Below are 13,040 nucleotides of genomic sequence, written 5' to 3'. Positions count from 1 at the left end.
AAACAGCCTAAACAAAAGTCACAAGTTATATCCTCTGTGACTGTGGTGCATCAGCCCTCTTCGACCTCGCTGCAGCTTGTGACACTGTTGACCACACCGTCCTTGTTTAAATCCCTTTCCTCCGTTGTCCAGTTCAGTGGGATTGACCTCACTCGGTGTCCCTCTTACCTATCTGATCGTAGTCAAGACATCATCAGCAATGGCTTATCTTACTGCCCCCAGCACCGTTACCTCCTGAATCCTTGGACCCCTTCTCGTCTACTTACCGTCTCGGTGACATCATCCGAACACACGGAGTCAGGTTCCACAAGTACACGGACGATAGCCACCTCAACCTCTGCACTGCCTCTTTCAACTCCTCCATTGCATCTGTTGTCAGACTGCTCTTCAATATCCAGTCACAGATAAGCCACAATTTACTCCAGTTAAACATTGGGAAGAACGAAGTCACCATCTTCAGCTCTGCCACAAACCCTGTTCCCTTCCACCAATTCCATCCACCAACCCGGTCACTGTCTCAGCCTCAGCTAGACTGCTCACAACTTGGTGTCCTATTTGACCCCAAGGTGAGCTTCCAATCCCATACACTCTCCATCATAAAGACAGCCTATTTCCAGCTCCATATCATCGCCCACCTCCACCCCTGCTTCGGTTGATCTGCCTCCGAAACCTTCATCCATGCCTTTGTGACCTCCAGACTCGACTATTCCAATGTTCTCCTGGTCATCCTCCCATCCTCCACCCTGTGTAACCTTCAGCTCATCCAAAACTCTGCTAACCATATCCTATTCCACACCGATTCCCGCTCACCTATTGCCTGTCCTTGCTGATCTACTCTGATTCCCAGTCCTCCAGTTTAAAATTCTCATCCATGTTTAAATCCCTTCATGGCTTCACCCCTCCCTATCTCTGTAACCTCCTGCAATCCTAATCCCCCTCCCTCCCCTTTCCTCTGACACGAAACTGCATCACTGGAAAAATCAGCCCAAAATTATGCATCCTTAAACATAATTCATTTTAGAAGAAATAGCTACAGCTAAACCAATCAAATGCCTGGTCTATGCTGCGTTAGTTGTTCTCAGCCAGGCCTGCAGTTGAAGTGCATCAAATAATCTCATAGCCCCTGGGCCAAAGGGGAAAAAACCCACTAGTGTTTCTGTTCCTGATTTACTTTTCAGTGATCCCTGCTTTAAAGTGCACGTGTGTAGGTCAGTTAAGGATGGGAACGGGCTCGGCTGTGATACCCAGACTCACTGTCCAGGCTCAAACATGAGAATGGTCATTTGCGGCAAGTTATCAGAGGAAAGCTGGCACCTAGTGAACCAGACCACAACCCGAGTCTGCTAGCACTTTCAGGAGAATGGGAAGGGGAGAATTGGAAAAGAAAACAAACAAATAGCATTCAATTTGCCTTCTTGGGATCACCCTTCATTAAACTCAACCTGAGCAGTCACTTACCCCAAATTGGCAAATCATCAATGTACATCTGGTACCAGTAGTGGTTCTTGATAGCATAAACAAAGGCATCTCGTTTTGGTTTATCCAGCTCAACTTCACAGAAAGTACTTTGCATGACATCATCTATATAAAAACAATGCATTGAAGAATATTAATCATCTTCACAAAAGCACCAGAATTACCTACATTATAAATTTCCAGCATACCATTGTATCTTAATCGCTCATGGTCTGGAAGCTCAAGTTAATAAATTCCAACGTCCTAGACCTTAATAGGTTTCTTAGTGGTTTCAAAAGCAAGTTTTATAAATCAGGAACCAGCTGCAGTTGATTAGTATTACTGTCTTTTCATTTCTGGGATCTGGATCCCACCTAGACCCATCTGGGCCTGTGGCCCAAAATAAAACTTTACACCAGCATAAAAATACAAAAGCCTGCATTTATATAGCATCTTGAATTTAGGAAAACCATCCCAAAGTGCTTCACAAAGAGATGGATTAGACATGACCAGCAATAGAGAATAATAGGGAATGTGGCCATAGGATCTGTCAAAACGGTAGGTTTTGAGGAAACTCCTGAAAGTGGGGATAAGATGGGGAAAGGCCAAAAGATTTAGGGAAGAAATTCCAGAGTGTAAAGTCATGATGGTTGAAGGGTCTGCCACTCATGCTGGACTGGACAGAAAGAAGGATGCACAGTGGATGAGATTTGCAGCAACCGTGAAGTGGGCATGGAGATGGGAAATGTTTACGGGTGGAATCGACTGGTTTGGGAATTTTGAAGCTCCGATCAGCGCTGAGCAGAAAATTGAGGTTACACGCTGTTGGGTTCAGTCTTGGCAAGCAGTAGCAAAGGGGAATGGAATGATGGGCACGGGTGTGGAATTTTTGGTGACAACTTAACAGGATAGGTTTGGTCTTACCAATTGAACTGGACACAGTTCTGGCTCACGCATGATTCTATACAGTCAGATGACAGGGTTTTCAGTTGGCACAGTACTCAGTCAAGGGTGGTGGCTGAGAGGCCACATTGAATGTTGTCAGCATACATCAAAGTTTAGGCACAACGCTACCAAATAGCATCGTATAAATGAGGAATAGGAGATGGGACAAAGAATGGAACCTTGGGTTACGATGGAGATACAGGAGGAGAAGGCACTGAGAGAGATTTGTTGGCTACGTAGGGACAGGGAAGAATAGAAGCACGAAAGGCTGTGCCACAGAGGTGGATGACAGAGGAGAGGTGATGGAGGAGGCTAAAGTGGCCAAGCATATTGAAGGCCATGGAGGTCCTGAGAAGGGAGAACATGCTACTGTTGCAACCACGCAGATCGCTGCTGACACTGACATGGATCACAGTTTAGAGGGGCACAAGCTATTCTCGAATGAATGGGCCTATCTTGACATAGAGCTTGGGATGATTCTTATTGACTCAGTTCAAAGTGTTGAGTAGCAACATTCCACAAACTGATCTATTTGGCTTTAACTCACATCCCTCCCCCTCCTTCTATTCTCTGGCTGCTGTAGTAATTTTAATCCTGCGATAAATAGATTTAAGTTAAAAGTAATATTCTTAATGTAAATTATACAATAATAATTTCTGTATTTTCAGTATTTTTGAATTATTGCACTTCCATAAAACATTAAAATCAAATGCAGCAGTAACCTCTGCTCCCAAGATGATCTTATTGACAGGAAACTGATTTTTTTTAAATAGAATGCTAAATTTTTGTGATTAATGAGTTGTTGAAGCTTCCCAATAGGTCTGAATCTTAAAGACCAGAAAGTTTGAGGATCAATTCTAAGTTTCTTCTGTATTCGCTAATTATCGCAAAAAGCAGTTGTGGTGGGGATGCCATAATAGGCCGATTGGAGCGAGGAAGGCTCACCAACTATGGGTGCACAAATGGAGGAGTGGAGAAAATGCCACGTCATTGAGAGAGGGATTTGAGAGAATTTCTGCTTTGGTCAATCAGGTGTCTGACGTGCGCAGAAATCCACTACTATCCTTAAGTCTCGTCAAGCCAAGACACTGGGAAATCCACATTGGTATAGTTTCCATCAGTCCAATAGGGCCACACCATAAAGCTAAGATTCAGGTAGGGAAAAGCCAAGCCTTAGAGACCAAGTGTGCACAAAGATATTGTTGGATTTTAACCAATTACTACCAGATCACTGGCAAGCTTTCTGCTGCTTGTCTAGCTCGAACTACCCAAACCCTTAGACCATTGCTTTGTAAGGTTATCTAGAGCCAAGTGGGAAGAATCCCAGGTCCAGCGATAGATCTAACCCTCCAAGTCTAATTCATGAGTCAGGCTGACTGTTCAATAATCACAAGCAGCTTGGGAGTAATGCAGACCTTCCTGGCTCATGTCATCAGGTTACCCAGTCTGTCACAGAGGGTAGACTCATATATAATCTTGGCTATCTTTGCCCAGGGTAGGATAGTCATTGCTTGGTCATTAAACAACTGACAAGTACAGGTTTTAGGCTTCAGGTTGGCAGCAGATACCAGGAATTCCTCAAGATGGTGACTCATCATAAAATGGCACTTTTCCACAGCATGGATACTGAACAATGGTTCTGCTAGTTTGAGGTAAAGTTTCAACATCAACTGCTTGCCTCTCTGCAACACAATCACAGTGGGTACCAAAGCCTTGATATAAGAGCTCTCCTATACGATCTCCTGGCCTTCCAGCAACTGCTGTCCCAAACCTGAGTTTCCTCATAGAATTTTACACCACAGGCCATTCAGCCCCTTGTATCTGTGCCAGCTCTCTGAAAGAGTTAGCTGTTTAGTCCATTCCCCATACACTAAGAATTTTCTTTATTTCCCAAATATTCAGCCATTTCCCTTTAAAAAGCTATTATGGATTCTGTTTCCACGATTTCCAGTAGGGCATTCCAAGTCCGAAAACCACCATCCTTCCTCCCCAGTCACTCCTGAACTCTAGCTGAACCCGACCAGGTGAAACCTTGGCCCTGAGTTGAGCTTCAAACCCTACATCCAGTTTTATCAATAAGAGAGCTTACAACATGGTCTGTCTTCTGCCCCACTGTCGTTGAAACCCATATCCATATTTTTATTACCTCTCCACTCGATTATTCTGATGTGTTCCTCAACAATCTCCCATCCTCCATAAAACCAATTTGTCCGAAATGCAGCAGTCCATACTTTTGCACTGTCCCACTTGCCAATCTATACACTCACCCCCATCCTTGCTTACCTACTCTGTTCCCCAAAGCATTAGATTTACAATCTTCAACCTCACCTCCACTGCCTTGCTCTAGAACTTCCTGCAATATTTTATTCCCTCCCACATCTTTTTTTGCATTCCCCTCTCACTTTGCCACATTGATGGTAGGGTCTTCAGCCACCTCGACAGTACTCTCTGGATCTCTCCCGAAACCCCATAACTTTTTCTCCCTCCAATTTTAAAAATGTAATTAAAACCCATCTTTTACCCAACCTTTTAATCGCCCTTCCTGATTTCTCTCTCCATGACTCTCGCCCGTTCCCCCATCAATCTCCATTGTGAAGTGCCACAAGGCTTTTTCTAACATTAATGATGCTATATAAATTCAAGTTGTTGTTGATCTTCCAGACATGTAAGTCCAATACTGCAGACTAGCTTTACTCAACACCAACTACTTAATCCAGATCCTCATGAGGCTTTGGCAAAGATACATGCCAGTGATGCTGACTCAGGGTGCTGAGTGACAAGTCAGAGTCCCTCCTCAGAAACAATTTCCCATAAAATTACCTGACAGTTTAACTCTGGATCTCACATAAAGGACAACAGCATATCCAGGAGTTCCAAGCTACGCAATTATCTGCATTGGGACTTTGCTGTCATCAAAAGACAAGTAAAGCTTCCATTGCCCTCCTCAATGAAGAATGGTGTGCAAGCTAAAGCTGGCAACCACCAAATACAAATACAGGTACAGATACAATTCAACAACTGGGACAGATAATGCTTGTATCTTCTAATCACTACCTCTGAAGTGAATGAGAGCAGATCTTAGAAGTTCAAAAAATACTACAAATTTAATCCTGTGCAGTGTTTCAAGTTAAATCATGACTGCAGAGCATAAATACAAATGGGTAAAAGGCAAGTTCACTTCATGTTGTTGGGGGATAATTAACAATGCTTCAGAAAACATAGGTAACATTTGATGAACCTGATCCTGTTTTTGGAAGAAATCAGGGATATCTGGCAGATATCATCTGCTTGGATTTCCAAAAAGCTTTTGATAAAATGCCACGAGCCATTGTTTCAACAGTGACATTGCAAAATAGCTAAAGAATCATAGGCAAAAGGTAGTTTTAAATTTTTCTCTATAGGATCCAGTCACAAGTAGAGTGACCCATGGTTCAGTGCTAGGACCCTCTACTGTTCTAGTGATCTGAAGCCGAGCATAAATAGTATGGTTATTAAATTCACTTATGATACAGCACAGAAGGCCATTCTGCCCATCGTGCCTGTGCCAGCTCTTTGAAAAAGCTATCCAGTTAGTCCCACTCCCCTGCTCTTTCTCCATAGCCTTATAAATTTTTTTCCCTTCAAGTATTTATCCAATTCCCTTTGGAAAGTTCTTATTAAATCTGCTTCCACCACCCTTTCAGACATTCCAGATCATAATTCGATGTGCAAAAAAATGTTTCCTCATGTTGCCTCTGGTTCCTTTGTCAATTGCCTTAAATTTGTGTCCTCTGGTTACCGACCCTTCTGCCACGGAAACAGTTTCTCCTCATTTACTCTAGCAAAACCGTTCATGAACTTGAACACCTCTATCAAATCTCCCCTTAACCTTCTCTGCTCTAAGGAGAACAAACCCAGCTTCTCCAGTCTCTCCACAAAACTGAAGTCCCTCATCCCTGATACCATTCTAGTAAAACTCTTCTGCACCATCTCTAAGGCCTTCACATCCTTCCGAAAGTGTGGTGCCCAGAACTGAACACAATACCCCAGCTGAGACCTAACCGGTAAAGGTTTACCATAACTTCCTTGCTTTTGTACTCAATGCCTCTAATAATAAAGCCCAGGATCCCATTTGCTTTTTTAACAGCTTTCTCAACTTGTCCTGCCAACTTCAAAGATTTGTGTACATACACCCCCAGGTCTCTCTGTTTCTGTTCCTGTCCCCCCTTTAAAATTGTACCATTTAGTTTATATTACCTCTCCTCATTCTTCCTACCAAAATGCACCACTTCACACTTCCCTGTGTTAAATTTCATCTGCCATGTGTCTGCCGATTTTACCAGTCTGTCCATGTCCTCCTGGAGTCTGTTACTATCCCTCACAATGTGTACTACATTTCAGAGTTTCATATTATCGACAAACTTTGAAAATTATACCCTCTATACCCAAGTCCATGTCATTAATATATATCAAAAAGAGCAGTGGTCCTAATATTGACCCCTGGGGAACACCACTGTATACTTCCCTCCAGTCTGAAAAACAACCGTTCACCACTACTCTCTGCTTTCTGTCCCTTAGCAAATTTTGTATCCATGCTGTCACTGTCCCTTTAATCCCATGGGCTTTAATTTTGCTAACAAGTCTATTATGTGGTACTTTATCAAACGCCTCTTGTCCATACACACATCAATTGCACTACCCACATCAACCCTCTCCGTTACTTCATCAAAGGAGGATGATATTAAATTCTGCGGTAGACGCAGGATCTTAGAAGGAAATGGAATAGCATCCTAAAAATACGCTGGTAGTCTTCAAAACTTTTGAATATGCCCCTAACTTAAATTGGGTTCAAGCACTGCAGCAATTACTCTGTGGCCAAAATGATAGCAATATGACCGTGACTGGTGCCTCTCCATGAAACACCACGCTTGCTCTTGCACAATTTTTTGATTTGTTGGGCAAATGGGATTGGCAAATGTTGTTCTTGTAGATAACAATATAGGGGGACACATAGGGGCACAGAATTCAGATACAGAGTATAATGTGAGTGAGTGCTAAGTCAAAGTGACCAGAGGGGAAATACACTTGGGAACGGAAATTGACTCACGATAGGTTCAAATTTAGGGCCAGGGAAAGACCGAGGGGGAGGTGGGGGGGACCGAGGGGGAGGTGGGGGGGACCGAGGGGGAGGTGGGGGGGACCGAGGGGGAGGTGGGGGGGACCGAGGGGGAGGTGGGGGGGACCGAGGGGGAGGTGGGGGGGACCGAGGGGGAGGTGGGGGGGACCGAGGGGGAGGTGGGGGGGACCGAGGGGGAGGTGGGGGGGACCGAGGGGGAGGTGGGGGGGACCGAGGGGGAGGTGGGGGGGACCGAGGGGGAAGTGGGGACCGAGGGGGAGGTGGGGGGGGGGGGGGGGGGAAAATCGAGGGGGAGGGGGGGACCGAGCGGGAGGTGGGGACCGAGGGGGGAATCGAGGGGGAGGGGGGGACTGAGGGGGGGGTGAGGGGACCGAGGGGGAGGGGGAGGGGGGAACCGAGGGGGAGGTGGGGCCGGGTATGCCCAATTGATCCTCAGGAACCTCCGTAGCATCGATTTGAAAATCCTTGTTCTCCTGAACCCTCCACGGCCTCATACCCTATTGATGCAACCTTCTACAGACCTAAACTCTTGTTTACTCTTCTTAACTTGGGTTGCCAACTTTCCGAGATTGTCCTGGCCGCTCCAAGAATTCATGATTAATCTCCTGGACGCTGCTGCCACCATAGAGGCAATAAAAAGATTGATTTTTAAAAAATTTTCTTCAAACACTTTTGTTCATTGGAGATGGGATAAAGAGGCTGTTTGGATGATTCTGGTAATCAATCAAATCAGCTAACGAGGTTTGTTCACTTTCCTGGGGTGGGAAGGCGGTGTGCCACGAGGACGGATGTGTCGGGCCAACAATGGCGAGAGGTCAAGGCAGTTGTCGGCGGGAAGTCACATGATGAAACCTCCAGGAATACATCCAAGGATAGTTGGAAACCCTATTCATTACTACCGTGCCTCATTTCTTCCCCCCTCCCCCAAAAATCACTTAGTATAGATAAAAGGGGTGTATGACAAATGTCAGGTTGATAACACAAGTGAGAACCAGGCTGAATATAGCAAGTTCAAAGGGGAAGTGAAAAAGGAAATAAGAGGGCCAAAGAGAGAGTATGAGAGTAGACTGGCAGCCAACATAAAAGGGAATCCAAAAGTCTTCTATAGGCAAATAAATAGTAAACGGGTAGTAAGGAGGGGTGGGGCTGATAAGGGACCATACAGGAGATCTACTCATGGAGGCAGAGGGCATGGCCGAGGTACTAAATGAGTAATTTGCATCTGTCTTTACCAAGGAAGAAGATGCTGCCAGAGTCTCAGTAAAGGAATATATAGTTGAGATACTGGATGGGCTAAAAATTGATAAAGAAGTACTAGAAAGGCTGGCTGTACTTAAAGTAGATAAATCACTCGGTCCGGATGGGATGCATCCTCGGTTGCTGAGGGAAGTAAGGGTGGAAATTTCGGAGGTACTGGCCAGAGGACTGGAGAATTGAAAATGTTACACCCTTGTTCAAAAAAGGGTGTAAGGATAAACCTAGCAACTATAGGCCAGTCAATTTAACCTCAGTAGTGGGGAAACTTTCAGAAACTATAATCCAGGACAGAATTAACAGTCACTTAGATGAGTGTGGATCGATTAGGGAAAGCCAGCATGGATTTGTTAAAGGCAAATCGTGTTTAACTAACCTGATGAGCTAACAGAGAGGGTAGATGAGGGCAATGCAGTTGACGTGGTGTATATGGACTTTCAAAAGGCGTTTGATAAAGTGCCGCACGGTAGGCTTATCAAGATTGCAGCCCATGGAATAAAGGGGGCAGTAGCAACATGGATACAGAATTGGCTAAGGGACAGGAAAGAGAGAGTAGCGGTGAACGGTTGTTTTTCGGACTAGAGGGAGGTGTACATTGGTGTTTCCCAGGAGTTGGTGCTGGGACCACTGCTTTTCAATGCAGAAAAGTGTGAAGTGATACATTTCGGTAGGAAGAATGAGGAGAAACAATATAAACTAGAAGGCACAACTCAAAGGGGTACAGGAACAGAGAGATCTGGCGGTAAATGTGCACAAATCGTTGAAGGTGGCAGGGCAGGTTGAGAAAGCGGTTAAAAAAGCATATGGGATTCTGGGCTTTATAAATAGAGGCATTGAGTACAAAATAATGGAAGTCATGATGAACATTTATGAAATACTGGTTTGGCCACAACTGGAGTATTGTATCCAGTTCTGGGCACCACACTTTAGGAAAGATGTGAAGGCCTTAGAAAGGGTGCAGAAGTGATTTACTAGAATGATTCCAGGGATGAGGGACTTTAGTTACGTGGATAGATTGGAGAAGCTGGGGTTGTTCTCCTTGGAACAGAGACGGTTGCGAGGAGATTTGATAGAGGTATTCATAGAATCATAGAAGTTACAACATGGAAACAGGCCCTTCGGCCCAACATGTCCATGTCGCCCAGTTTATACCACTAAGCTAGTCCCAATTGCCTGCACTTGGCCCATATCCCTCGATACCCATCTTACCCATGTAACTGTCCAAATGCTTTTTAAAAGACAAAATTGTACCCGCCTCTACTACTGCCTCTGGCAGCTCGTTCCAGACACTCACCACCCTTTGAGTGAAAAAATTGCCCCTCTGGATCCTCTCACCTTAAATCTGTGCCCCCTCGTTATAGACTCCCCTACCTTTGGGAAAAGATTTTGACTATCGACCTTATCTATGCCCCTCATTATTTTATAGACTTCTATAAGATCACCCCGAAACCTCCTACTCTCCAGGGAAAAAAGTCCCAGTCTGTCTAACCTCTCCCTGCAAGTCAAACCATCAAGTCCCGGTAGCATCCTAGTAAATCTTTTCTGCACTCTTTCTAGTTTAATAATATCCTTTCTATAATAGGGTGACCAGAACTGTACACAGTACTCCAAGTGTGGCCTCACCAATGCCCTGTACAACTTCAACAAGACATCCCAACTCCTGCATTCAATGTTCTGACCAATGAAACCAAGCATGCTGAATGCCTTCTTCACCACCCTATCCACCTGTGACTCCACTTTCAAGGAGCTATGAACCTGTACTCCTAGATCTCTTTGTTCTATAACTCTCCCCAACGCCCTACCATTAACGGAGTAGGTCACCTCACATTTATCTAAATTAAACTCCATCTGCCATTCATCGGCCCACTGGCCCAATTTATCAAGATCCCGTTGCAATCCCAGATAACCTTCTTCACTGTCCACAATGCCACCAATCTTGGTGTCATCTGCAAACTTACTAACCATGCCTCCTAAATTCTCATCCAAATCATTAATATAAATAACAAATAACAGCGGACCCAGCACCGATCCCTGAGGCACACCGCTGGACACAAGCATCCAGTTTGAAAAACAACCCTCGACAACCACCCTCTGTCTTCTGTCGTCAAGCCAATTTTGTATCCAATTGGCTACCTCACCTTGGATCCCATGAGATTTAACCTTATGTAACAACCTACCATGCGGTACCTTGTCAAATGCTTTGCTGAAGTCCATGTAGACCACGTCTACTGCACAGCCCTCATCTATCTTCTTGGTTACCCCTTCAAAAAACTCAATCAAATTCGTGAGACATGATTTTCCTCTCACAAAACCATGCTGACTGTTCCTAATTAGTCCCTGCCTCTCCAAATGCCTGTAGATCCTGTCCCTCAGAATACCCTCTAACAACTTACCCACTACAGATGTCAGGCTCACCGGTCTGTAGTTCCCAGGCTTTTCCCTGCCGCCCTTCTTAAACAAAGGCACAACATTTGCTACCCTCCAATCTTCAGGCACCTCACCTGTAGCGGTGGATGATTCAAATATCTCTGCTAGGGGACCCGCAATTTCCTCCCTAACCTCCCATAACGTCCTGGGATACATTTCATCAGGTCCCGGAGATTTATCTACCTTGATGCGCGTTAAGACTTCCAGCACCTCCCTCTCTGTAATATGTACACTCCTCAAGACATCACTATTTATTTCCCCAAGTTCCCTAACATCCATGCCTTTCTCAACCGTAAATACCGATGTGAAATATTCATTCAGGATCTCACCCATCTCTTGTGGTTCCGCACATAGATGACCTTGTTGATCCTTAAGAGGCCCTACTCTCTCCCTAGTTACCCTTTTGCCCTTTATGTATTTGTAGAAGCTCTTTGGATTCACCTTTGCCTGATCTGCCAAAGCAATCTCATATCCCCTTTTTGCCCTCCTGATTTCTCTCTTAACTCTACTCCGGCAATCTCTATACTCTTCAAGGGATCCACTTGATCCCAGCTGCCTATGCATGTCATATGCCTCCTTCTTCTTTTTGACTAGTGCCTCAATCTCCCGAGTCATCCAAGGTTCCCTACTTCTACCAGCCTTGCCCTTCACTTTATAAGGAATGTGCTTACCCTGAACCCTGGTTAACACACTTTTGAAAGCCTCCCACTTACCAGACGTCCCTTTGCCTGCCAACAGACTCTCCCAATCAACTTCTGAAAGTTCCTGTCTAATACCATCAAAATTGGCCTTTCCCCAATTTAGAATTTTAACTTTTGGGCCAGACCTATCCTTCTCCATAGCTATCTTAAAACTAATGGAATTATGATCACTGGTCCCAAAGTGATCCCTCACTAACACTTCTGTCACCTGCCCTTCCTTATTTCCCAAGAGGAGGTCAAGTTTTGCCCCCTCTCTAGTCAGGCCATCCACATACTGAATGAGAAATTCCTCCTGAATACACTCAACAAATTTCTCTCCATCCAAGCCCCTAATGCTATGGCTGTCCCAGTCAATGTTGGGAAAGTTAAAGTCCCCTACTATTACCACCCTATTTTTCTTGCAGCTGTCTGTAATCTCCTTACATATTTGCTCCTCAATTTCCCGTTGACTATTTGGGGGTCTGTAGTACAATCCTATCAAAGTGATCTCTCCCTTCTTATTTTTCAGTTCTACCCATATAGACTCAGTGGGCGAACCCTCGGATATATCCCCTCTCACTACTGCCGTGATGTTCTCCCTAATCAAGAACGCAACTCCCCCTCCTCTCTTACCTCCTGCTCTATCTTTCCTATAGCATCTGTACCCTGGAACATTGAGCTGCCAGTCCTGCCCCTCCCTTAGCCATGTTTCAGTAATAGCTATAACATCCCAGTCCCATGTACCCATCCATGCCCTGAGTTCATCTGCCTTGCCCATCAGACTTCTTGCATTGAAATAAATCATGAAGGGTCTAGAGAGAGTAGATAGAGAGAAACTGTTCCCATTGGCGGAAGGGTCAAGAACCAGAGGACATAGATTTGACGTGATTGGCAAAAGAACCAAAGGTGACGTGAGGAAAAACTTTTTTACACAGCGAGTGGTTAGGATCTGGAATGCACTGCCCGAGGGGGTGGTGGAGGCAGATTCAATCATGGCCTTCAAAAGGGAACTGGGTAAGTACTTGAAAGGAAAAAATATACAGGGCTACGAGGAAAAGGCGGGGGAGTGGGACTAACTGGAATGCTCTTGCATAGAGCTGGCGCGGACTCGATGGGCTGAATGGCCTCCTTCCATGCTGTAACATTTCCATGATTTTACAGCA

At 45.0% G+C, this 13,040-nt stretch overlaps 1 protein-coding gene across 1 annotated transcript in view; it reads right to left on the bottom strand.

Annotated features, from left to right (window-relative positions):
• Positions 1-13,040, bottom strand: part of tm9sf3 (transmembrane 9 superfamily member 3) — a 116,044-nt gene that overhangs the window by 77,936 nt on the left and 25,068 nt on the right. The window contains exon 3 of the mRNA XM_067972760.1: positions 1,459-1,581. Within this exon, the coding sequence (XP_067828861.1) occupies positions 1,459-1,581 (123 nt within the window). The remainder of the gene's footprint in view (positions 1-1,458; positions 1,582-13,040) is intronic.

Source organism: Heptranchias perlo, chromosome 36 (assembly GCF_035084215.1).
Source record: "Heptranchias perlo isolate sHepPer1 chromosome 36, sHepPer1.hap1, whole genome shotgun sequence".
In the NCBI taxonomy this organism is placed as follows: domain Eukaryota; kingdom Metazoa; phylum Chordata; class Chondrichthyes; order Hexanchiformes; family Hexanchidae; genus Heptranchias; species Heptranchias perlo.
This window is presented reverse-complemented; position numbering and strand designations above follow the sequence as displayed.